The 27,235-nt window shown below is 45.7% G+C and overlaps 2 protein-coding genes across 2 annotated transcripts in view; both read left to right on the forward strand.

Moving 5' to 3' along the window:
• The window catches only part of LOC138834921 (semaphorin-4D-like), a 40,292-nt gene extending 34,780 nt beyond the window's left edge, over positions 1–5,512 (forward strand). The window contains 2 exon segments of the mRNA XM_070033719.1: positions 3,860–4,006; positions 5,334–5,512. Of these exon segments, the coding sequence (XP_069889820.1) occupies positions 3,860–4,006; positions 5,334–5,512 (326 nt within the window).
• The window catches only part of LOC138834922 (semaphorin-4D-like), a 40,259-nt gene continuing 18,532 nt past the window's right edge, over positions 5,509–27,235 (forward strand). The window contains exons 1-11 of the mRNA XM_070033720.1: positions 5,509–5,659; positions 7,449–7,594; positions 11,910–11,972; positions 13,662–13,760; positions 16,298–16,391; positions 17,509–17,622; positions 18,475–18,626; positions 21,547–21,722; positions 21,805–21,958; positions 22,824–23,046; positions 23,903–24,018. Coding sequence (XP_069889821.1) covers positions 5,509–5,659; positions 7,449–7,594; positions 11,910–11,972; positions 13,662–13,760; positions 16,298–16,391; positions 17,509–17,622; positions 18,475–18,626; positions 21,547–21,722; positions 21,805–21,958; positions 22,824–23,046; positions 23,903–24,018 — 1,488 coding nt within the window. The remainder of the gene's footprint in view (positions 5,660–7,448; positions 7,595–11,909; positions 11,973–13,661; positions 13,761–16,297; positions 16,392–17,508; positions 17,623–18,474; positions 18,627–21,546; positions 21,723–21,804; positions 21,959–22,823; positions 23,047–23,902; positions 24,019–27,235) is intronic.

The following is a 27,235-nucleotide window of genomic DNA, read 5'->3' on the forward strand; positions in this document are numbered from 1 at the left end:
ATGAACTCAGGGTGTAGACTCTGTCTCTGAGACTAGTGCTCTACCACTTGAGCCACAGCACCACTTCCAGCTTCTTCTATTTATGTGGTACTGAGGAATTGAACCCAGGACTTGACGCATGCTAGGCAAGCACTCTACCACTAAGCCACATTCCCAGCTCCCAGGGTAGACTCTTGAAAGGGTATGGAGTTGGAAAAGCTTGCTCCCCAGACTTCCTGAGTCCATATTCCCCAGCTGGCAATGCCTGTGCCACCATGGCTATACCAAGGCCAGAAATTTGCTCTTTATAGTATTTCATGATTCTTAACATGAAGCAAGCTTGCATTTTTTGATGACTCAAAGGAGCCTCTTCCAGCCCAGATGTGTTTTAGAGTTGAGTTGATTTGCTTATCTAGACCTGTCTCTGTTGTAGGCCTGGGAATGTCTGATTCCTAGGCCTACAGTAGTGTTGAGGGTAAGCCCTGGGTAAGATGCAGATAAGTCACAGTGACCTGCCCACTGCTTAATACTAATGGACATTTAGAAGATGCCATGCCTTGATTTTCTTATCTTCAAAATAGGGGTGATGCTGGCTCCTAGAGATGCTTGAAGGGACCTTGTAAGAAGTTTACATACCTAATAGATGTGTACCATCTGCTCCCTTCACTGATACTGGTGTGGATGTCTTTGGTGGCCCACGTTACTCTTCTTCCCAGCCTGAGAGGGCAGGAAGTTAGTGCTATCTCAGCAGAGAGTGTTCAGGGTCCTTGAGGGATAAGGCAGCCCCTTACGGGTGGGGGTGGAGGGGAGGGAGAAGGGATCCAGGGACCCCCAGGGCTGACTGGTGTATAGCCATCCTTGAGAAAGAGCTAGCATTCTGTGCTGGCTGGGGTGCTCTTGGATGTACTCCAGGGGCAATGACATGAGGCTGAAAAGTATGGACAAGTCCTAGAAGGAGTAACCTCCCTCAGCAGGGCTGGTGCCTCTGGACTTCTGGACCACATGCTTGCTCTAGAACAAGACACTCCAGGCCCAGTCACCCAAATATGGGAGTCCTACAGCAAGAGAATTATGTCATTCTCAATTTCCATTCCATCACTTCCCATGGGTCTAGTGCTTCTGGAGTTCAAGACCAGGTCCTGAAAGCCTATTTGTGACCAGTGGGATGAAGAGGGCAGAGCTTTAGGGAGGTGCTTAACTATCTGCTTAGTGTGTGTATATAAAGAAAGGCAGAAAATGAGGGAAGAAAAAGAAATGCACTCACTATTTGACTTATGTAACTGCAACCTGTCTATATCACTTTTACATGGTTTGATTGGAGGTGACAGTTCTGCCTTGCCAACATATCATTCCTTTTCTGCTCCCTTCAGTAAGTCCACTTCCCTCCTGCCCAGAAGGAGATATACCAATGGTCTTAAAGCCTGTAAGAACCTCAGGAACGGAAAGATAACTATACACTGTACATTAGTATTCAAGGACAGTGACTCACTAGCTCGCTACTCCCCTTGTGACTAACATTCTGAAACAGGTAGCTCAGAAAAAGAGAAACTTCATCAACTGGCCATCCATTGCCGGCCCTCTGGCAGATGCTAGTCCTGGGCTGCTAGTCTACAGGCATTCACACACAGAGTCTGTGAATTCAGCCACAGAGTTTCATTCCAGGTACCATCACTGGAAGATCTGGGCTTCCACAAACTGGAGCCTCGGGTTATCAATGCAGTGAGGTAAAGTGGGGCCTTTTACTTTTGCAGCATACAGAGGAGTCTCTGAGACTCAGGGAGGGATCTTGTTCTGTGGTTCTATTTCTGCAAGGAGGTGAGTAGAACTCAGTCTATGGGCTTTCTTCTGCCTTGGAGTCACCAGTTTGTGAATGAGGGAGCTGATTACTAGATTGTGCCAATCATTTTCTGGCACCATGTTCAGCAGCACGGGGTGGGCAGACTCAAGTGTCCCTCCGGGTTGTAACTTTATCTTTTGAGTTTATCCCCTGTCTCACCTGACTTCCTATACTGACATCAAGAAGAAAGAAAAGTCTTTGAACTGTCCAGAAAATGGGTAGCATGCTTGGTTTAGTGAGCTTATAGGATTACATAGGATACATAGGATTACTTAGTAATCATGAGATTACTCATAGGATTACAGTTCACCAGCCTGGAATTCAGGGTAGGCTTGGCATCATAGGCTATGAAGGTTGTTTTACTATTTGGAAACTAGAAACTGATGGAAATTCTAACTATCACCATGGCAAAGTTTACACAGACATTAGCAGAGGAGCAAAGGGAAACCGGGTGCTCCTGGCTTTGGAAAAGCTTAGACATTCTAAGCCAGATGTTGCCCGACAATTGCTTTCTCCCATCACAGGTAGGTAGATGGCAGTTGACACTTTATTTTCAGTGTTCTGGTGATACTGATCCGATTCTATACAGTGACTACGCAGTGAGCTATTAATTGGATAAACATTGCTTTGGTTTGAAAGTGGTTAAGAAGTCATTGCACATGCCTGTCATCCCAGCTAGTAAGAAAGCCTAAAGGAAGATCATGTGGGCCCAGGAATTGGAACCAGACTGGGCAACATAGAGAGACCCTGACTCAAAATAAGTAAAGAGCAGAGTCTCAAGATAATGAACCATGTTGGGATGATCAGGGTGTGGTTCCCAGGAGCTCTGGAGGGAAATTCTGATAAACTGGTCAAAGTGACACACATAGAGTATGTGCAGAAAATGGGTGAATTGAGCTGACAGTCAACAGTCAGAGGGAACTGGCATCTTGGTTAGCCAGGAGGGAGGCAAGCCTAGGCCTGCATAGAGCATGTGCTGGAGCAGCTGGCTCCTCTCAAGTGTGCACATCTGCGGAGGTGACTATGACACAGAGCCTCCTTTTGGCTCAGGCCCCTTCCCACTGGGTCGTGGTTATGACCCCTGGTCAAGCTGGCCCGATTTTGGAATCTTGCCTTGTATTCCCAAGGAACTGGTAAAGGTACTCTCACTTCATTAAAAGTAGCATTTCCTGTGCCACAACCATGGGGGAGAGGGAGGAGGGCTGCAGAAGCATCCTCATCCCTGCACAGGTGGGCTGGAGTAGGGGTGGCACACAAGAGGAAGGTTTGGCACCCTGGTGAAATAGGCCTATCCACGCCATGTAAAAGAGACATGTGAAAGAGACCAGGAGCCCCACAGAACATAGGTCACCACACCAGGTGGTACAGGTGGGTATCCTTGGAGGAAATGGTTGGGGCCCCTGGCTAAGCAGGAGGCATTAGCTCAGAGCACAAGCAGGAGAGCAGAGGTTCCAGCAGTCCCAGTGGCTGGAGCCCCCATGAGGGTTAGTGGTCTGCTCCACATGCAGTTCCATGTGCCTGGGATGTGCCACAGAGGCCTGAAGTCCTTGCAGGCCTAAGAAGGTCTCAGCGGTGATGAAGTTCACTGTTGGAACCATGGTGGCTTGTTTCTAGTGTGTGACACATCTTCCCCAGCGGTCCACAGGCTGGTGGACACTGTGGCTTTGGTGGAGACAACCCACTGTCCATGTTCCTTGCCACTTTTGATGCCTTGCCATGGGGCCCTGTATGGCTGGGATTATTGGGTCTTAGTGTTTGCAAGCTGGAGGGTATCCGGAGCATTCCCACATCATTACTGTGTTTCCGGAGATTAGCAAAGGGTTAGAGGTAGTACCACATACCCTCAGCCTCTCAGGCTGACTATCCTCATATCTCAGGCTGGGATGCACATGTCTGCTTCTCCCTGGAGACAGAGTGACCATGAAGGGAAGAGGCTATTAGGAATTTATTTTATAATCAGCAATCTTAGCTTTGCCTTTGGAGGTGGTACAATAAAGTCATGTGGGACTGGTCCCAGAAAGCTTCCTGCCTTTTCCCCCATAGTTTCTTTCACAGCCATGCCCATGCTGCATGGTGATCTGGTGGTGGTGGTGGTGGTGGTGGTGGTGGTGGTGGTGGTGGTGGTGGTGGGTGTGGTGGTGGTGGTGGTGGTGGTGGTGGTGGTGGTGGGTGTGGTGGTGGTGGGTGTGGGTGTGTGTATGTGTCTTAGGCAGCACCTCAGTGGATATTCTGTGAAACAAAGAAGAGTACACTCTTCTGGCCACCTACTCTTCATTCAGCAGTGTGGAGGCTTGGGATTGGAGGAAAGGCCCTTGGGGTCAGGAGAATTATGTGGCTGCACCCCAGGACCTCATGTTTCTCAATCCCTTGCAGTGACAGAGGAATGGGATCTTACCTGGTGCATAGATTTGTCGTCTGGCCAAGTAGAGTCAAGGGCCATGCTGACCCCAGAGATTAAAAAGCTATCCCTCTCTTTCTTACCTTAGTTCTTGACTTCCTGCTGTATATCCAGTCAGGTTGGCATTATCCCTTGATATGAGGTATCTGGGCTATATTATTGGGAGAGCTTGGCAGTCTGAGTCTAACCTGGACTACTTTCTGGCTATAAAGACTGGGAGATTAGGACAAAACCTGAAAAGTGAGAAAAACGACCTCCGGGTCAGGGAGGAAACAAGGATTAGGAGTGTTCCTGACTTGAGCATGCTTATCCTCACATGAGATAAAGATGGGATAGCCTGTGGTAGCTCCTGGGTGAGCAGATTAACCCGTGAGATGGGTGTGCAGGTCAGACGATGCACCCTTTTCCCAGCTGCCATGGTTCCTCTAAACAGGCCAGATTTAGACTTGTAATGTGGCCCTGGTGCTGTTTGATTTTGGTCCATGAGAGCTGAGCGCCACCGTTTCTTGGTGAGGCTGAAGATCTGCAAGTGTCACCTAGCGTGGTCTGTTTCTCACACAGTGTAAATGTTTAGGTATGTACATAACATTCATACGTGTTACACGTGTTTGTGTACATAGCTGTAATCTGTCCAGGTGCATGTGTGTACTTCAGGTCTGTGTTTCTCTGGTCTCTCTTGCCAGTTCCACATGGATTGGCATTACAGGAAGTGGGAAGCTTAGAGCTCTGTGAGCAACACACAGCCTCTAGGCCTTCTCTGTGTTTGGTTACCAGCCACATGCTGCCCCCTGTAGGAAAGAAGAAGATCCTTGCCTGGTGACTTCTATCTAAGCAGTGCCTCCACAGCCTGCATCAGGCCTGTCTCTGAGTCTGACCTGCAATGACCTGCAGTGTTAGCTGGCCAGGTGGAAGTGGGAATGAGTCCTGAGTCCTGTGACTCTGGCATTGTCCTCTGTCTTTGTTCATTTGTCCCATCTGGCAATTTGTATGGCTCAGAAGATGGACCGTGGCAAGAGAGGTGGCAGAGAAGAGAGGGGACGCTGAGAAGCCAGAGCAGTGTGTGCCCTAACATCCTGACACTTGATTTTGCCTTTCCCTCTTCCAGTGTTTCTTCTGCAGGCCACAAGGAAGCAACAGGGGTCTTCAAAGCCCAGGAGGAGGGAGTGGCCACTTCTTACCTGGCCAGGGATATCTGGTTCTTGGAGAGCCTACTGCCTGCCAGCTCTGAGCACGAACGCTGTGTGTATCATCTGCACTTGCACAACTCCTGCAGCTTCCTCCTCCTCCTCCTCCCATGAGCCTGCCTGCTGAAGACACACCACATGTGAACCTCTACCCCAAAAGAATGTGTGGCCCCATCAGAGGGCTGCTTCTGGCATTAATGGTGAAATTTGGGACGGTGGTGGCATTTGTATCCATACCCCGGATGACCTGGGAGCTTGGAGGTGAGAGCTGGTGCTGTGTGGGTTTAGTGGCACAGGGAGGGGACAGGACATAAGGGGACACTGGCATGAATGGCTCCCCACCCAGCTCTTGACCCACTCATTTTGTGTAAGCAGAGAACCCGTGCTGCTGAGCAGAGAGATGCTTTGGTAAGTGGCAATATTCCTCAAGGCTTGCTCAAGGGCCTGACTAAGGGATCCCTGAAGGAACCTTCTTTCTTGGACTCTGTGAGACTCAGGTCCTTTCTGGGTCAAGTTCCTGCCCTGCACACTGGTGAAGACTGGAGTGAGAGCTCCTTAGCTGAGCGTCAGGCCTTGTGTCTCTGACATGTATTTGCTGTTCTCTGGTCTCAGCTGGGATTATCTCCTCCCCCAGAACCTGTGTCTTGGGACCTGGGACTCTGCGTCAGGCGATGGAGAGCACAAGTACTAGGTGCTGAGCATGGGACTGTACCATGTTCATGCTTCCATTTCCATGCTGACATATACAGAACCAAAACTTGTGCTCTGTGTGTGTCTCCTTCTGCTCTAAAACATTAGAGCAGCAGGTCTTCAGACCTTTATCTTCCTATGACAAATACCAAGGGATTTCAAGTAGTATTCATGTTCTCAAAGGATAGTAGCTTAATGATAATAATTACACAATAAATGATTGCACTGTATAGCAAGGCATCAGCTCTGTTCAAATTAGTCACAGTGGCAGAAAACAGATATTCAAGGTCAGGCTTTCCAAATAGGTGTGACAGAGGTAAAAAGTGTCATTACAAATAGAAGTGAAAGTTTATGCTTGAGACACTTCTTGATCTCCGGATTACTGGATCAAGTGGACTCTTGTCCATAAACTCAACTTAAAAACTCTCTGATTGATGCCTAGTCTTCTGAAAAATGAGACAGTTTAAGCAAATAATGCTTAGCAGGACACTGGTGGCTCATGCCTGTAATCTTAACTATTTGTGAAGCTGACATCTGAGGATCATCATTCAAAATTAGCCTGGGCAGGAAAGTCCACAAGACTCATCTCCAATTAACTACTAAAAATCCAGAAGTGGAGCTGTGGCTTGAGTAGTGGTATGCTAGCTTTGAGCTCAAAAGCTCACACTAGTGGCAGGCCCTGAGTTCAAGCCCCAGGATTGTCATATACACACATAAAAAATAATACTTAGTAAGGCACAGTGGCAAACATCTGTAATTTTTTCTCTTGGGAGGTAGAAGCAGAATAATAACAACTGGTAGCCAGAGTGAGACACCAGCAGTCAGTTCATGTCACAAGCATGAAGCTTGGCACTTGTTTGAGACTGCCTCAACAATACTTTTTAAAAATCTAAGTGGTTATATTCTTTAAAAATCTAATCAGTGGGGGCTGGGAGGTTGGCTCAGTGGTAGAGTGCTTGCCTCGCATTCATAAGGCCCTGGGTTCGATTCCTCAGCTCCACATAAGCCAAAAAAAATATCTAATCAGTGGATGACTGAGACACATAGATGAGGTATGTGGGCAGGTGAATATGTCTGGCCTGGGATCTCCCAGCACAACACTGAATAGGGATCTTGGAACTCAAGAGAGACAAGAAGGGTAGGAAGATGCACATCCTTGGGTTGCAAAAAAGAATCTAGCTGAGAAGTGCTTGCTGTACATGTTTGTTGAACATTGTAGCTCTTCCTTACAAGGCTCCTGCTCTTCCTGTGCAGCTTGAAAGTCTTTGTCTCCAGTCCTTAGCCAGCAGCCATAATTAAAAATGACATCTTGGGTCTGTCTTCTTTTCTTTGTCTCTGGTGGGTCCCCTTTTTCCCTCAGAGGTAGATCTGGTGCAGTTTCATGAGCCAGGCATCTTCAACTACTCAGAGTTGCTGCTGAATGAGTACAAGGATATGCTCTATGTCGGTGCCCGGGAGGCCATCTTTGCACTGAACATGCTCAACATCTCTCAGAAGAAGCAGGAGGTGGGTGATTGGCACACTGCATTTTGGGTGGCTACATGCTTCCTGGAACGTGCATCTTCTCTTTCTCTCATAACCTACATCATGCCTTGCCTTCATGTATCTCTTCTCAGGATATGCTGAGGGACCATTTATTTCATCTTTTCCTTTGAGCTTTTCATTTTGGATAAATTTATACCATGCCCATCACCAAAAACTGTGATTACACTAGCACCACACTCCTATATTTCCATAGGCCAGGCTTTGATCTTACCTGGCACCTTCCCTGTGGGCTCAAAGAAAAATCCTCGTCCCACTTTTATCTGTGAAGTTTTTATGGAGAAGATTCTCTTTTGTCCAAATAAGCAAAAAAGAAAAGGAAAATAATGAAGGATCAGGGTGGTAGGAAAAAAAACAAAGGAGGGGGTAAAAATGCTCGATAGGAAATATACTCATTACCTTACTCATGTGACTGTAACCCTTTTGTACAGTACCTTTACAATAAAAAAAAATTTTTAAAAAGAATGGGAGCTAGGAAGGTGGCTCAGTGGTAGAGTGCTTGCCTTATATTCATAATGTCTGGGTTCAATTCCTCAGCACCACATAAGCAGAAAAAGCCGAAGTGGTGCTGTGGCTCCAGTGGTAGAGCGCTAGCCTTGAGCTGAAGAGCTGAGGGACAGAGCCCAGGCCCCACAGCCAACAAAAAAAAAGAATGAAGGATAAAAAAAAATCCATGCCATCAAATGGCACTCAATTGACAAACGCTTTTGATCATTCCAAGATTTAGTTTGACTGTACATGAAATCATCTTGTCCTTGGGTAATCCCCAGTGTGAGTACAGCAGGTCATTCTGTCCATTTGAGCTATTGCTTGGACCAGCCTCAGTTTCCTTCCTAAGAAATCCGTCTGCACTCTGTGTTATGTCTTGACCTTGACAACACTCCTTGTATCCTAAATAGTGTCTAATGTGGGCCTCTTGTCTTCCCATATCCGGCGCTGGGGCTGGCCTGGGACCAGTGTTTTCTGGAAGCTGGGGCCTGGAGAGCCAGGACTCCCCCTGCACCCCCCCATGTACACATAGCATTAAAACCAAATTGTGCTTTTCACCAAAGTCATAAGTGCATTTTTTTCACTTCGGCCTTCCCTTTGCAGTTGGCAGCCACAAGTCCTATATAAAGCAAAGTGTTGCCGCAAGCTGTTTGATTCTTGAGCTCTAGCACATTGGGAAAGTGGGGACAGATGCTAGAGGCTTGTCTTTTGTTACCAGTTCTCAGAACAGGGGTTTATGACTTACTTCTACTCAGATGGCAAAAGAGATTTTGGTGGCTTGATTTTCAAGTATATTTAGTTTGCTTCTACCCCATGCGGATTAGCCCTATTTTGTTCCCCTTTGTAGTTTTGGTCATGGAAATGGACCTCATGCAAGCTGAGCAAATGCCCACCACTGAGCTATGCCCCAACTCCAGGACCTTATTTGATGCCCAGTGGCAGGCTGGGATATGGTGGCAGGCTTTGGCCAGGCCCCTGCCATCAGGTATCCTGGGGTTGTTTACTTACTCTCTGACCCAGGCTGTTCCAAGCTGCTGGTGAGCATCTGCTGTCCCCATCTCTACAGCGCTGCTCTATCTTCATCCCCAGCATCTGCTTGATTCCTAATTTATGTTTGACACATCAGTGACTTTCAGAGCCTTATCCGGTGCAAATAGTATTTACCTCAGAAGTCACCAAACAGAACAGTGCTGCAGGCCCATCTCACATTCAGCCCTTCCTCTGTGTGACTCTGAGCTATATTCTCCTGGTCCTCAGCCCAGGGTTCTGCCTGGTAGACTTTCTTAGAGAAAAGCCTGGGAATATGGTTCAGTACCAGTTACCATTTATGCCTCCATCCTTAAGGGTTCAGGTAGATGAGAAAACTCAGCTGCCTTTTACCTTCTGAGGGAAATTTGCAGGCAAGTGGGATCTTGTTCAGCCATTTGTGTGTCCCAGTTAGATGTCCAGTGCCGTGTTGCCATGCTGTGTGGTTGTCTGCTCCTAGGAGAATACACTGCATTAGTTCAGAAAGACCTCTCACCTGGGCTCCCCTCTTCCAAGAAGGTCTGTGTGCTTTCTAACTGCTGAGCCCCACACCTGTGCAAGCCTTGGAGTCTTGAATCATTCCTCTTATTATCTTTCATCAGTTTCCATCCCTCACCCAGGAAGGGGTGTTGGTTATTTTGGGAAAGTAAGGCATGAGTCTAGGGCCTTGCAATTCACCATTTGTCCTGTGCAGCTTACAGCCCTGTGGTAGCTTTGGAGAATAGGACCCACACCAGAATCCCCTAGCCCCATACCTATTCTCTTCAGGAGACCCAGCAACCTGAATTTTCCCCTAGAATAGTGCTTAGCTGATAGTACTCCTAATATTCTCACTGTCACCTCTTGCCCACAAAACTGTACAGAACCCTAATTCTGCCACTGCTGAAAGAGGTAGCTTCCAGATTCCTTGCTTCTTCATCCTTCTTTCTTCTCCTTCCTTCTTTCATTCTTGCTTTCTTTATTTAAGATTTTTTTATTAATAAGTATTTTCATTGTGAAAATACCATACAGAGGGATTACAATTACATGAGCAAGGTAATGAGTAAATTTCTTATCAAGCATTGTTGCCTCCTCCTTTGTTTCCCCTTCCCATCCCTTCCCATACTCCCCCCACTGCCCTAGTCCCTCCCCTACTCCCCCGACCCCCCTCCCCGCCAAAGTTCGTTTTTCTACATAATGTCTTGTACATCTTATTGTTGCAATGGGTCCACCCGTATCCCTATTTAAACAATTTGTTTTTTCCCTTGCCCTCCCCAAATTATACCAACATCAAATACAGTGAAAACAGGGGTTATACTGTGGGGGATGGACATGCAAAGCAACAAAGAAATCATCTTATAAATATGTAGAAACAATAGCAAGAAAGAAAAACCATTTTAGTCCTTATCTTGGGGTTCATTTCGCCTAACATCAACTTATCTGACCATTTCTGCTTGTCTCAGACATACACTAGTTATTGCAAATAAGGGAAACCATGGAACCTATGTTTCTTTCTTTGGTCCTGGCTTGCTTCACTTAATATTTTTTCCAAGTCTTTCCATTTCCTAACAAATGGGGCAATGTCATTCTTTCTGATGGAGGCATAGAATTCCATTGTGTATATATACCACATCCTCTTCCTCCTCCTCCTCCTCCTCCTTTTCTTCCTCTTCCTCTCCCTCTTCCTCTTCTTTTCAAAGTCACTGTTTCCTTAATGTGTTACTTGTGCATGTTAACATAAATGAATAAATATGAACTGCTCAAATCCAGGCATTTCTACCTAATACACACTCTTTCTGTCCTCTAATAATCCAAGCTGATTGTTTTTAGCTTCCACACATGAAAGAGAACAGGAAGCACTGGATCCTGTCTATGTCGGTCTGGCTTATTTAATTTACCATGATGTCCCCTCCCCTGTTTCCATCCATCTTGATGCAAATAACAGAATTCCATTCTCTCTTTTTTTAAAGTAAATTGTCATAACACATTTACTGAACTCAACATATCCAAAGGAATTCCATTCACTTAATGGATGAATAATACTCCATTGTGTAGATATATTATATTTTCTTTATTCATCTATGGATGGGTTACTGGGTAAATTCCCAATCTTAGTGTTTTGTTTTTTACAAAAGTAATTTTTCCCACTTTGAATGTTTTAGTTCCTGCTGTTCTTTCATAGTGAACCAGAGGGTTGTGAGAGTCTTCTAAACCCCACTAGTTTTTATCAGGATGATAATCAATGGGTACTTAGGAAGCCCCACTTTGCTCCCCAGCCATCGTCCCAAAGTTTTAACTCATTTCAGAAACATTTGGCCTCTGAACTCTCCCATGTGCTTTTTAAAAATTTTTTATTATCTTTTAAGTGGTTGTACAAGGAAGTTTCCATTTTACAAAACAGTAGATGCATACAAAGTGACTGATAATGTTGTCGCCATCACTCCTAACCCACCCCTTCTCTCACTTTCCTTTCCTCCTTTTTGTAATTGATATTAAGTGATTATATAAATTTCACATATTTCACAGTATTGTGGAATAGTGATACTTAGTTAAAGTCACAAACAATTTTAACCTTTACAAGGCAAATTGTCATTATGATGGTCTATAAAGTTTATGACTTCTATGAGCTTATTTCAATATTTCTTCCACATCAGGTGATATTTACATTTCTTTCCTTTTGCTTAGTGTAAGCTGTTCCTTCTTTCCCTCTCATTCCTCCATTTCCCATGTGCTTTTAAGCTGTGCATTTTTCCCATTTTATCTTTAATTCATATCTCCAAAACAGCTACACTGGATGGTTTCAGATGAGACAAAAGCAGACTGCATAGCAAAAGGGAGATCAAAAGAGGTAAGTACTTTTGTCAATTGTCTGATCTCATGCATTTGGCATCCTCTACATGCAGCTGGGCCTGGTGTGCAATCAAATGGTCCTGATGGGCTATGTTGGGTCATCACAGAGCCTGGAGAAGCTCAATCCTTCTGCTCCTGACTGGGGATGAGCCCGATCACAGTAGGTACCAGATACAGGAGGCACTCAAGAAATGTTTTCTATGACATGAATTGGATTTCTTCAAATTCCTTAGATTTTTACTATAGAAAATCATTTCTGATGCATACTTATATTTGCAGTAATGTTTATTCAGGGTACTTCCTGAAGTCTGGATGTGAGTGGAAGCTCCATCCCTTGGGACTCTCAGCATAGTGACACGCAGAGAGTACTGGTTTTCCCTTTCCTTAGGAACACTGGGTCACCCTCTCCATCTACTCCACCAACCTCTCTCTGCCTGGGACTGGCAGATGTCTAGGTTTCATACTTTTAGAACTCAGTCATTGTTGATCATTGCTCATAACAGCTGAATTATAGCAAAGTCCAACTGTCGTTGATTAGCTGAAAATGAAATATTTTAAAAAACACATTTTTTCTAAACATATTTAGGAATGTGTTAACCACTTTTCCTAAAGCAATTGTCTCTAAATGTAGTATTCCCTGAGAAAGCAAGAGGACAGCAGGCACTTTTGGAATCACATAGGATCTTTATTTTCTTTTATTTTTTGGGGTCTGGTCGTGGGGCCTGAACTCTGGGCCTAGGCGCTGTCCCTCAGGTCTTCAGCTGAAGGCTAGCACTCTACCTCTTGAGCCACAGTGCCACTTCCGGCTTTTTTTCTTTTTACTTATGTGGTGCTGGGGAATCGAACTCAGGGCCTCATGCATGCAAGGCAAGCGCTCTACCACTGAGCCACCTTCCCAGCTCCCACGTAGGATCTTTAAAGCAGAGGGAACAGGCCACTGGCTCTGCCTTCCCTGCTCAGAGACAGAGGGTGGTCTGGAGCCCCTCCCTACCCTTTGGGTGATTGTGAGCAACACCCCACCAGTTTCAAAACACTCACAGACAAAAATCTTCAAAGATTTAGATAAATTCTGACTGTAGCACATATAACCCAAGTACTGTCCACCCTAAAATAACATACTGGTCCTTCTGTGGGGCCTTAGTTTCCTGCTAGGGCCTTATTGCTGGATGACAGTTGGTGACACCCCTCAGTGCCCAGCTTCCCCTTCAGGTGAGACTAGAACTGGAAGAAAAGTTATTTCCTGTCTGAGTGTGTGCCTACAGAGAGCAGTATCACATGGGAGGCAGAGGGCTGCTGTGCAGCATATGCTTTGGGAACTCTGCCAACTGAAGAAATGGTTTGTGTGTTTATGAGAGAAAAATAAATTTATTTCTACAGTTATCCTTAATACAATTTGGGGTCAATAGTAAAACTGGTTTCTTTGTTTGGTCTCTAGGTGTTTGCCAAGTATCAATTAGGGACTGAAGTGAAATTGGCCTAGCACTTGAAAAGCTTGTAAAGGTGGCAAAGATAAAGTATCCAAGCTCAGCTTAAGATTTAGATGTTTGCAGAATGGCCCTTTACTGTGCGAACTGCTGGCTATCATGTGAAGTCAGAAGGAAAGGCAGGGCAGCACAGGATAGATTTCATATGTGGACATGGAGAGTACTTCAGTGGCTGCCTGTTGATGGTGTTTCTCACCCCACAGACAGAATGCTTCAACTATGTTCGAGTGTTGCAGCACTTAACATATGATACCCTGTATGTGTGTGGGACCAATGCATTCAAGCCCACATGTGACTATGTGGTGAGTACACAGACCACTCACTTCATGGTCAGTCTTGCTCATAGCAGCCTGGGCAGTGGCTAAAATAGAGTCAGTACACATAAAGTGAACTCTATCACAAATATCACTAGGATTGTCTCAGGTCCACAGTGTGAAGGCCGAGACAACTGGAAGCCTCTCCAGAAAGCCTCCCCAGGCTGTAGAATGACCATGCAGCCTACATGGCTAATCTGAACTTTGGTGTTCCTCACATAGGATATGGTTCAAGGCAGGGCTCAGGGCCCAGTGATCCTTGGCACTGGTGAAGAGATATTCTAGGAAGTATACTGCTGACAGCTGCCCTCTAATGCTGGGATCTTCATGTTCTGGCTGTGGTTGGCTCAGGATCACAGGATGAAGGTCCAGGGCTTGGGTGGTATGTGTGCTTGATCAGCGCATTGCTGAGTCTCAAGATGTCACCATTCATTGTCAGCTGTTGGTGGGACACTGACCACACTGCATGACCCTCCTAGCACCACCCGTTGTAAGTGACCTGAGGAGCATGGGCACCTCCTGTCCTTTCCTGAGTTACATCTGGACTGCTCCAACTGGAATCCTATCCTACTGCTGTGTGCTGCTGTGGAGGAGCCTTCTTCACCATAAAATCTAGAGAGGGTGAAACTCAGATCGTGGTGTGTAAGCCTTTTAGAAAAGATTTTTTATTCAGATTACCAGATAGGTTACTTGACAGTGACCACCTGCAGAAAGCGAAGGAGCATTTCTTTGTATATAGATGCATGGTAGAGTTGGAAATGAAACATATTTTCTAGTGACCATCCCTGGATTTAATAAGTTTCTGCAGGGTCACCCCTCCCCCCTTGCCCTGCTTAGCTGATGGGGATAGATGTCAGGAGCTTCAGGTAGTACCAAACCCTCCACTGAGTATCTAATGAGCAAGATGGCTTCTCAGTGACTAATGAGCAGATGGCATATATAGCATGGACACACAGATTTACATCCTGTGCAGGCATAGTTGGATTGTAGAAGGTCATCTTACTACTCAGACCACTTGGTTTGTTGTAGGTAACTGAACCCATGGGATGTGAAGCTGGCTAGGGAGGAAACTGCTGCAATATACAGCTTTTTTAATTAATTGGATTAAAGAATTGTAGAACACTAGCCTAATATGCAAGAAACCCTGAGTTTGATTTCCAGCACTGAAAAAAATCCCACCTTGTGTGAGAGAAATTACATGATAAAGTATAACCTCACTAGCGGTCCTAATGGTGAATTTAATGGCTAAAGTGTTGTGACACATGCTCATACTCTTAGCAGTCCAGCAACTAAGATAAGAGGACCAGGAGTTCAGAGCTCATAGTGAGACACTGACTTCCATGAGAAAAAAATTCACTTAGGAAATAGTCCTTGCAGGAAGATTACATGGTAATTGGTGCCCTTTGATGCTGGTAATGAACATTGATAAGAAGTGAAGATGTTTCTGAGATTAAAGACCTCAGTCCTAAAAGATAGACACTTGTTTTTGTTTAGGTTTAAAACTTTAAAAATAAAAGATGTTTTCTAGAAGTATTTTGTTCAGGGAAGAATATACCTCATCTGCCATTTGGGGGCATTTCTCTGCATTTCATCTGTCATTACATTTGATTTTGCTTTTCTGTATTTGATAAGTTTCCAATTGCTTCTGCAGTTGGTTCTACCCACATTTCTTCTTTTTCTTGTTGGGGGGGGGGGGGCGGTCTGGTCGTGGGGCCTGAATTCTGGGCCTGGGCGCTGTCCCTCAGCTCTTCAGCTCAAGGCTAGTGCTCTACTACTTGAACCACAGTGCCACTTCTGGCTTTTTTCTTTTTGTTTATGTGGTGCTGGGGAATCAAACCCAGGGCCTCATGCATGCAAGGCAAGCGCTCTACCACTGAGCCACCTTCCGAGCCCCCACATTATTTCTTATTCAGGTTGGGGTTTACTGTCAAGTAAAGAAATTACTCCACAGCTGGGATTTTGCTGTCAGGGAAAGAAATTATTCCATGGTTGAAGTCCTGGCCTCTCCTTTCTTTCAGTGCAGCTTGGAATTTCTTAGAGTTTTGAGACCATAGGTCCATTTGGCATAAGTCATGAAGGTTGCAGGGATTTTGCTTCTTATTTTTGTTTTCATTTCTAACAAAAAATAGTCAGTTACCTGATTCTTGGATAATTTGGTTCTCTCTGTGTTATTACAGTAAAATACTGCATTCTATTTGGTCACTTGCTGAACATGGCCTGTATTTGGCTCTTATTGGCCTTTCTAACAACCCTACAGCAACCAGCTTCTCTATCTCCATTTTCCAGATGAAGAGACTGAGGTTTGAGATACTGCATAGCTCAACCAAGGCGCTGGAGTGGAGACTGAGCCTGGTGGCATACAGCATGTCTCCAAGGGCAGGGCTCATGTGGTCCAGCACCCATTTTCTCAACTCCATTGGTCTTCCCAGAACAAGGAATCTGTCCAATTAAATGGTGTAAAGACACATTGTTATAATGGAAGATCAGATGTCTTAACAATTCCTCTTCTCATAATTTAATTTTAGAACAAAAAATCCTTTAAATTTCTGTGGTCAGAGCAAGATGGCAGAGGAAAGTGTCCCTTTAACCCTTCACACACATATACATCTGTCATGGTTGGTAAGTTCTTTTACTCAGGTTTCTCATGCCCGAAGTTTGTGGCTTCCTACTGGCCTCTGCTTTCCTTCCTTTGTCTTTCCTGGAATTGGGTTAACATCACTTGCCCTTGCAGAAGATATATGTACCTTTACACAGACCTCTTCTTAGCACTGAAGAGGTTTGAATTCACCATTCAAGGGATAACTAGCCCAACATTTTAGCATACTGCTTTACATCCATCATTGGTATACAGCGTTCAGATATTCCTTTTGGGAGGGAAGGGAGCCACAGAGGCATATGCTTTATGATAGTCTCATAATTCTTCAGCAAATGTTCCTCAACTCTCATGACTATCTACTACTGTAACAGTCCCCAAATACTAGTGGCTCCATTTGTGGTTTTTCCACTCAATGAAGATTTCCACTCCATTCAGTCTTCACATTCAGTGCAGTGGATAGTGAATCACATGTGGGTATTCTGCCTTCCTGAAGATGAGCATGTTCTGAGCACATTTACTGCAGGTGAGGTCAGCTGTGTTTGTATCAAAAAGGAGGTGCCTTAAGTACATTTTGGCTTACAGTGTTTTCAATTGTGGCTTTATTAGGGTAAAACCCATGGGAAATGGAGGACCAACTATGCTGCTGTCATTTTACTGGCTGTGGGAAATTTTCATTTGGGTTCCATTACTATTCTTTAACTCAAAAACTTCAGCTCAGTGTAACACCTGTCAAGGGAAAGACATCAATGTACACAGTGGATGTATACGGGAAGTTAAAGAAATCTCATCTCTTCCGTATGAAGGCTTAATTCAGTTATAAATTGTCCTCAGCCATCTGTTTGTGGCTCACACCTGTAATCCTAGCTACTCAAGAAGCTGAGATCTGAGAATCACAGTTCAAAGCCAGCCTGTGCAGGAAAGTCCATGGGACTTCTATCTCCAGTAAACCACCAAAAGCTAGAAATGGGGCTGTGCCTCAAATGGTAAAGTGCCATTTTGAGCAAAAAAACAGACAAGTGAAAGTATTCAGACCCTGAATTTAAGACCCAGTAATGGAGAAAAAAATTGTTCTTAGTGCAATGGCAGTGGATTCAACTGATATGCTATTCCTCCATTCGCCATGTTTCTGGGTCTATGCAGATGGAGAGCTTTATGCCGGGACAACATATAATTTTTTGGGAAGTGAGTTCATCATCTCGCGAACCTATTTCTCCAGTCATCTGCGGACAGAGTCTGACATCCCATGGCTACATGGTAAGACACAAGGTCTATAATCTGAAGAGTGCGCACTATTATACTTCCCTCTGGCTGTTCTTGTGCTGTAAGATTCCTGAGCTCCCATTAATCTCACTGGAGAGGAACTCAGGAAGAGCTAGGGCTCCCATCATAATCCAAGGCTATGACTTTTGGTGTGCTTTCTGCTAATACAACACTGTTTGAAAGCTGCTTGTATATCCTGCCTTGAGAGTGGACCTCAGATGGGATGTAGTATCATTTGGGCATGACATGAAAGATGCAGCCTTTGTGCCATCTTCCAGGGCCTAGTTAGGTAGTGTCAGGGTGCCTAGTCACCTGCATCCAACACCTCATAATGTCTAAAATTTTGGGTGGATAGCAGGAAACTTTTAGCTGGGTATGCTGGCAAGTGGGACCCAGAGCTTTTTGAAGCCTCTTGATCTCTGGACAGGTCCTGATGGCTATATGCAGGGGCAGCCACCTACTCACTGGAGTAGGCCAGCCGAGCATATGCATATGTGGCTGGGGCTAATTGGATCAAGTCACTTGTTTAAATCAGAAGATGGTTTGTCTGCCAGCTGAAAGGCTCCAGAAAGCTTGTGGGTGGAGCTTGGGAGAACTGTTCTGCAAGGCCAAAGCCAGGGCCAATTCTGTGAGGCTGAGGAGAATGAGACAGGTTTGGTCAAGCTAAGCACTATCATCAGTCCCAGCCCTGAAGTCTCTTTGCAGTGTGACACACACACATTCCAGAAGTCCTTGCAGGGAGTCCCTCAGGTCCCAAAACTGCAGTGACTGCCTGTGACACCATGGGGAGCAGGCAGGAACACAAAACTCCATGTGCAGGGTCAATCTTGTGTCATCTCTCTACAGAGCCTAACTTTGTCCATGCTGATGTGATAAGAAAAACTCCCTCTGGTTACAAGGGTGATGAGAACAAAGTCTACTTTTTCTTCAATGAAGTGTCTGTGGAGTATGACTTTTTTTTCCAGTTAAAGATTCCCCGCATTGCAAGAGTGTGCATGGTGAGTGCTACCCTGCTAGCCTTGGCTTTTCCAGCCTATGGGAGTGGGAGCAGGCCTGGAAATGCACCTTTTCCTGCCACCCTATCCCTACCTGCCACAGCAGCCTCTTCTGACAGGCCTCTGTTCTTGGGAGCTCCGCTGGTGTCTGTGGGCACTAAAGTGCCATTCTCACTCATCATGCAGCTGCGCAGCTGTGGTTCTCGGCATTGTCCTCAGACCTCCCCAGTTAGGAGAAGTCAGTTTTGCTGAGTGTACTCACCAGATTCTGTGAGATTTTGAATCTCATTGTTTGAAGCTCTCAGTCACATGAGGGTGAATTCATACCTTAAGTGTAAAAAGTGAAATCTGCAGTAAAATGTCTGTCTGTCTCAAAGCCTACAGTGTGTGGAGGGGCAGAGTTGAGGATGCTATTACATGCAGGTGCTTAGGTAGCACAGAGAATTGCCTTGGGTTTAGTTAGTGGCTAGACTGACATTTGGGGCAAGTAGACGAACAGGTCTCAGATAGAGCATTGGAACCCAGGGAAAACACAATCACTAAAGTTAGTCACCGGATCTTGTCCCCCCATGAGCGCCTTTAGAAGCTCAAATGCCACATGGCCCTTTGATGTGGCAGTCACCGTGGATCATTTTACCACAGAAGGAAGGATCTCATGCCAACATGGCACAGACCGGGTACTCTGGATACCTCTTCCTTAGCAGCATAGTATGCAGGGCAGGATGTAGCTGTGGTACATACTTGACTTGTCTGGCTTACACCTTAGCAGCTGCCAAGACCTCTACCCACAGCTTACTGACTCAGTTCCCCAAGTGTCACTCACTGTTAGTACCTCATTCCTCATCCTGCAGGACTGAGGTCAGGTCGATACTATTAATGTATTCTTTTACTTCATTAATGCATTTTTATCCCATATATGTGCCTGTGGCAAGAGTCATGTATAAATTAGTCATAGAATGATATTAGCGGTATTAACTAATGATAGAGCAGTGGGGCCATATAGTATAATAAAGTTGATGTGCTGTGTGTGGTGGGTGGGCACAGGAAGGCCAGAACTCCCCACAGGTATGCAAAGGGCCTAAGAACAGCACTGGCAGGAGAGGCCAAGAGCTCTCATTCTCCTCCTCCCCTACAGCTTGTGGCTGTCAGAACACAGGAGCCAAACCCACCTTGGCCCAAACCTTTACAGGATGTTGCAGGAAAATCCACGAGCAGGATCCTCAGTATATGTTGTGGCCTGTCTCCTCTAACCCTAACCCAAACATAAGCCTCTGGTCTCCACAGGTCTGTTGGGAGCTAAAAGTCCATTTCTTTTTTGGGGGAAGGAGGTGGGGAGGTCCGGTCATGGGGCCTGAACTCTGGGCCTGGCGCTGTCCCTCAGCTCTACAGCCCAAGGCTAGCGCTCTACCACTTGAGCCACAGCACCACTTCCGGCTTTTTTCTTTTTGCATATATGGTGCTGAGGAATCGAACCCAGGGCCTCAGGCATGCAAGGCAAGTGCTCTACCACTGAGCCACCTTCCCAGCCCATAAAAGTCCATTTCTTGTCCTGAACTTACCTCCACTGATAGACTGAGGCCAGTCTGAGCACGAGCCCCAGACCCTGCCACCCTGTGAGCACAGACCCTTGCACTGCCCCTCAGGACTTGAAAGCCCATGAGACAAATGGCCACAGAGCTGCTGGAACATTCCCCTGCTAATCATCAGAAAGAGAATGAAATTCTCTTAGGAAATTCATCACTTGTCCTAGGATTTCAAATAGAAATATAAAATCATTATGGCTAAAATAAAAGTAGCAGGCTGGGAAGGTGGCTCAGTGGTAGAGTGCTTGCCTCACAGGCATGAAGCCCTGGATTCGATTCCTCAGTACCACATACACAAAAACAGCCAGAAATGGTTCTGTGGCTCAAATGGTGTAGCACTAGCCTTGGCAAAAGCAGCTCAGGGACAGTGCCCAGGCCTTGAGTTCAAAACCCAGGACTGGCAAAAAATAAAGTAAAATAAGCTTTTCCATGTCCCGTTCTTCTGTATGCACACTTCGCAGGTTCAGTTCAGTGTGTCCCTACTAATGAATAGGCTGTTTGTTCCTAGATCCCTAGTGGGTTCCTAAAAACACATGTGCTACCAAAACCCATATATACCTTCTTTCCTAAACATATATTTGAGAAACTTTAACATGTAAATTAGGCACAATAAAGATTAGCAATAAAAACGAATGATGGCTAGAACAATGATAATGGCATAGTCTAATAAAATTCGTGTAGTAAAAAGACTGAACACAGAAACTGAAACTGGCATGGTCCAAAAAGAAATGTTCAATTTACCTGACTTATATAACTATAACCCCTTTATACATCACCTTTATAATATCAAGAAAACATTAAATAGAAAACCTGGACCTGGGAAGAAAATTTTGAATATGGTAGGACGTCATCTGTGTTCTCTGCAAGTCACAAGTCGTATAAACTTCACAGTTGTCTCTCACTGATCAGCACATTAAACAGTGTTCAAGAAAGAACCTAGTAGTTCCAAAGCCCTTTAGCCATAATTCAGCAGGTAGAATGGAAATAGAGGCATAGATATATTCACCTAAGATGGAGTTCAGTATTGGAGATTGCCTAACGCTGTGTGGCCCTTGTACTTTGCTTGACATTTTCACATTTTCACTTTCAACTTTATTGTCATTTCACAAAAGACCCTGCCGTTTCAGAGCCAGAACTCAAGAATGCACTAAAGAACTGTAAACATGGTTGTCATGAAATGATTCTTCAGAGACGGGATTTTGGGGGGGTTGCTTTTTCTTTGTACTGCACAAAGTGAGATTTGAGCCACCTGAGAAGACAGGTGGGCACTGTATCTGTCACCTGGACTGTTTGTGGGGTCTCCTAGATTCCCCTGTAATATCCCGTCTCTTGGGTTTTAGGATGACCAGGGTGGCCAGAAAATCTTGCAGAATAAGTGGACATCGTTCCTGAAGGCCAAGCTACTCTGCTCCCAGCCAGACCTAGGCCTGATCTTCAACATTTTGAAAGATGCCTTTGTACTGCGCCACCCAAGATCCAAGGAACCTGTTATCTATGCACTCTTTACGCCCCAACTGTAAGTGCCCTCTGTGGGAAGGAGTGCTTCCCTCTAGCCTGCTGCTCTGCAGGCACTGAACTGGCCTGTGCTCGCTCCACAGGAACAATGTGGGTCTGTCTGCAGTCTGCACCTATGCACTGTCCACGGTGGAAGCAGTGTTCTCTCATGGGAAGTACCTGCAGAAATCCCGTGTGGATTCCTATCCCAAGTGGGTTATTTACCATGGTAAAGTGCCCACACCTCGGCCTGGAATGGTGAGTGGGACAGAGGCTGCAGGGAGGTATGCTCTTCTGGTTCAAAATTCAAGGCTCAGTGGCTGAAATTTGATACAGGTGCCAGAGCTTCACTGCAAGGGGTTCAACTGATTATACTCTCCTCTCTGTACAAGGTGAGATGTTCTGTGGGCCCGAGGTCACAAACACTGAGCCTAGCTCTTTTCTTTTCTATGTGCTGTGTAATGGTTTTCACCATACTGTTATTAATCAGCTGTGGTACTGACATGCTGTTTTTTGAATTTACCATAATACATAATTGCATGGTACAGTTGGGACTTGTTCATTTTCAGTTTCCTACAGAGATCTGCACAATTTGGCTACCAATTCACTATTACATATGTAGTCAATATGTAGTGATTGTGTGGTTCTTTGGGCTGGAGTGGTCCTTGTAGTTCCTCTAGACCTAAGCCTGGACTTCATACAACCATCATTCCTCCTGGGTAGAGTGAAATATACTATCTTGTGCTCATGAATTTTGGCATTTGCATATGATGAATCTGGTACCAAAAATCCTTCTTGACTTTCATATTTTATGTTATTTAGAACCGGTTTGTCAGCAATGCATAGTTGGTATGTTTCCATCATATAAGTGTTTTCCATTTGAAAACTTTCATAGTTTTCATTGATACATAATTCCTCCCCTGTTTTGAGGTAAAAAATAGTTATGTCTTGTGATCATGCTTTAACAGTGTAACACTGTTTCCTCTGACTACAATGGAGAGGCTTTGTCTTGCTATCACCCTGTGGAGACATTCAGTGTAGGTTCTGCAAAGCTGCACTTGACCTGATTGCTGACTTTGAACTTGGTCCGGCACATTAACTGGAAAAAATGTTGTCCTCATAGTGCATCAACAGTGAGACACGGGCAGCCAACTACAACAGCTCTTTGGATTTACCAGACAACATACTGCTGTTCGTCAGAGACCACCCTTTGATAGAAGAGTCAGTAACTCCAATAGGCAACAGACCCATATTAGTAACAAAAGGTGTGAACTACACCCAGATCGTGGTGGACAGGACCCGGGCCCTGGATGAGAACTTCTATGATGTCATGTTTATCGGCACAGGTGTGTTCTGAGGGCTTCACAGTCACAGTGCACATGTCCTTGAGTAAGAGGTCTGGGAGGTTCCTTAAAATTCCCTACTTAGATCACAAAGCATCTGCCTTGAGGTGACTCAAGGGGTTTGTGGTAGTGGGAAAAGATTTCTGAGATATTACCCCAGCTGGCCTTCCAGATGCAGGAGATCATCAGTGCCTGGGATGCTTACAAAGAAGCAGGGTTGGGCTGTTGCAAAGAAGTCCTGTTCGACAACAGAGGTCATGCCTGTACCAGTGGTAGTTGTAAACACTGATCAGCCTGGCATTTCCTAAGTGCTTTTGGGAGGCTTTGTCCCCACAACTTGGGAGGAGCCAAGCTGAGATGGGTCCTGAGCTGTGGGGGGGCACACCTCCCCTCAGGATCGGTTTTGTGGGATGGAAGCAGTGGCTGGCAGTCACAGCAGCTGGCAGGATACCAAGCCCATCACTGGAAATGTCCACCTTCCTTCTGCTCTGCTTTCTCACCCTCTTGAGGTCTCTGTGTAGTTGAGTCCCTGAAGAGCCAGTGGATCCCAAGATCCAACTCACATGAAATCTGCCATCCACTCTCTCAGTGCAGACTCTGTTGATGAAGGTTGGGAGGATCAACCATGGGATAGGACTTCTACTTCATAAGAAAATCAGAGTAGCTTGTCACCCGAATGTGCAATGGTTTCTTTGCCAAAGGCTTTCTTCTTCATTCCTAATGCAACATTGTCCTCTTAGTCTCAGCATCTCAGTGAGTGAGGGATGCGAGAGTGTAGAAGGAGTATTTGCTCTGATACCGGTGTATTTGGTGTGTCCTTCTGGGGCTTTCTTAGTGACCTGTGGATTTGACCTTGCAGCACGGGGCACCCTGCACAAAGCTGTCCAACTGGAGAAGGGCATGCACATCATTGAGGAGACACAGCTTTTCAGGAACTCTGAGCCAGTCCAAAACCTCTTGCTGTCCTCAAAGAAGGTAAAGTTGTCCGGGCAGCAGGGCTGGAGGGCTGCCCTGCTGGGTGGCTCTGAGATTCTGTCACATTAGCTGTGCCTTCCTGAGCTTGGCTGCCCTGGTCTGTCTAGTCCAGATGAGCTGGCCTTAGACATGCACACAAAGCCCCTCAAGGGATGTGGGATTTCAAGGTTGGCAAGTACACACTCAGAGCTGAGGAGATAGAACTTCAATGAGTCATTAGTATACATGGTAGATGCCACGTATTCAATCCTCATGAAAATACATTGCTGTGCCTTCATCTGTGAGATTGGAGACTGTGTTGGTGACATGTCAGGTTGTGCAGAGACTTTTCAGGAAAGGACCTTGTGAGAAAAAATGGTTGTTCCCTGTTCTCTACAGCTTGCTATCTCAACACTGCACTTCCTCTCCAACCTGACGTCGTGAGGATTTCTTCTCCTGGTCCATTAATGTGTTCTGGAGATTTAGAGGCTGTTGGCTTGGGCTCAGGTGCTCAGCTATGCTTATAGGTCCATTTAGCTATAGACAAGTCATATCATAGCAAGCCTGACTCTGGATACCAAGTTTAGCATGTCCTAAACATTTTTTTGGTCGGTCATGGGCCTGAAATCAAGGCCTGGGTGCTATACCCCAGCTCTTCAGCTTAAGTGTAACACTCTACCACTTGAGCCACAGTGCCACTTCTGGCTTTTTCTGCTTATGTGATGCTGAGGAATCAGACCCAGGGCCTCATTCATGCAAGGCCATTGAGCCACCTTCCCAACCCTGTCCTAAACTTTTCATTGCTCATAAATTGTTTTTACGTGTGTAAACGTGTGTATGTTTGTGTGTGTGCGTGTGTTTTATATATTGAAGGCTGTTTATAAACATCTGGCATGCAGGAATGCCTGGGTTTGGCCTATTTGCTATAGCCTACCATGTCCCTTTGGCTGTGGGAAGTGGTGCCACTCGGTTTGACATCTTCTATGGACTATGAGACGAATGCAAAAGTGAGTCCAAGCCAGGTGCTGGGGGCTCATGCCTGTAATCCTAGCTAGTCAGGAGGCTGAGATCTGAAGATCACCATTTGAAGCCAGTCTGGACAGGAAAGTCCTTCCAAGTAACCCGCCAAAACCTGAAGTGGAGCTGTGGCTCAAAATGGTAGAGTGCTAGCCTTGAGAAAATGTGCTCAGGGACAGCATCCAAGCTGAGTTCCAGCCCCATGACCAACAACAACAACAAAAAATCTTGAGTCCAGATTCTGATTGCTGTGTGTGACCATGTGATCCTAGGCAGGCTAACTGTATGCTCTGTCCCTCTGTCCCACACTCTACCCTGTGTGTAAAGAACTTCCTCACTGAGTTGTTACAGGAGTAACAGCAGATTACAGGAGTCTTGGGAAGTTCAGAATCCAGGAAGAACCTGTGAGCTATGCTGTCACCTGTCTCACCAGGAGAGGGGATGGGTCAGAGGCCCTGCCTGCCATGTGCCTATTAGCCCAAGATACTTCCCTCTGCTGGTTGGTGTCTCCTAAGGGCATCAGGTGGAAGCCCCATACTGACCTGAGTTTATAATATGGACTGCGCTTGTTATTATGTTTGGTGCTGGCTCTGCCCATGTGGCTTCTGAGTGTACCTTATTTCAAATCCTGTCTCTAGGACTGCAAGTTCTTTGGTCCAGTGTGTATTTCTCTGTGACTGAGAATTTCAGGTTTCTACATGTACCAGCATGGGGTAGAGATGGACATTCACACCGTGTGGTCCTTATGCGTGCTGCCTTCCTAGAGCCTTTCCTGGACCTCTTCCTACATGGCCCCTGTGAGAGAGACCTCATCTACCTATGTAGAACAGAACCTACCTTTCATTACCTGCATGTTTCCAGCCATCCCTCTAGGGTCCCACGTCTACTCTATCTGCATCCACAGAGTATGAGGAAACTGGCTGATTTTCAGACTCACATTTCAGTGAATATAGAATGCATTGACTTGCTGGTTCTAAAAGGGAGAAGAAATTAAATCCCCTCGGTGAATCTGTGAACCCCTAACCCCTAGATACTGAGTTTCCATGTTAGTTTGCCATTTTGTCTTGAACCAAAAGGGCAGCGACTTGCAGGGGGACTGTATGGCCAGTCCAAGCCAGTTTCCAGAAACCTCTTGAGCTGTCAGACCAACCATTTGCTTCAGCCAGACTGGGGCAAGCACGTAGGAGACTTCATTGTGCAGTGTTTTTCAGAGAGAAGCTGGGGATCCCAGCACAGACCTCCATTGAAAAGGATGCTCTTTTCCACAGTTTTTCTTAGGAACCCCAACAGGAGGAGCTTCTAGGGCTCATGAATGCAGAAGCCAGTCTCACAGTTCAATGCTGTGTATACCTGCCATCAGCCAGAAGTCAGCCATATGGCTATACTGGTGATGCTGGTGACAGGTAACTTTACACCCAAAAAGAGGAGCTGAAGGGTATAGGTTCTGCTTGTTTACTGCTTTGGCTACCCCCATATGAGCCTCCGCTACAAGGGAATATAGCTTAGTTGTCCAGACCAGGTAAGAAGGCCACGCTTGCTATGCAATCCTATACCTTCTTGGTATCTATAGGTTGATGGGTTTAGCATGCCTGGCTACGTTGCCATAGCTGCAGAGAGGGGCCAATCTGCAATAAAAATCCTGCTCAGCTCTGTTCCACCCAGCTAGATGGGGTCCTTCCTCTACTGACAATCATCAACCTGTCTGTAGATGAAGAACCAGACACTACAGAGCCTGGTAGCAGACAAGGGGTCAGCAGCACAACAGCTGTTTGTCCCACCACCAAGGAAGGAGGGAAATGAGCTCTCTTCACAGACCTGTCTCCTCTGATGACGTTGGGGGCTGGTCTCAACTTCAACTCTGGGCCTAGGTCTTATCCCTGAGACTTTTTGCTCAAGATTAGTGCTCTACCACTTGAGCCATCGCTCCAGCTCCACTTCTAACTTTTATTTATTTTATTTTTTAGCAGTATATTGGAGATAAGAGTCTCATGGACTTTCCTGAAAGGGATGGCTTCAAACCAGTCTCCTAAGTAGCTATGATTACAAGCCTGAGCCACCAAAACTCTACAGGACTATTTTTTTATTGTAGCAAATATACATTAGAGGCTGACATGTGGTTAAGTGATGGAGTGCTTACCTGCCATGTGTAAGAACTTGTGTTATATCCTGAGTGGTAGAAAAAATTTAAACATGAATTGGCATTTACCATCATTTTGCATAG

This window comes from Dipodomys merriami, unplaced genomic scaffold (assembly GCF_024711535.1).
Source record: "Dipodomys merriami isolate MVZ:Mamm:240054 unplaced genomic scaffold, mDipMer1.0.p SCAF_22, whole genome shotgun sequence".
In the NCBI taxonomy this organism is placed as follows: Eukaryota; Metazoa; Chordata; class Mammalia; order Rodentia; family Heteromyidae; genus Dipodomys; species Dipodomys merriami.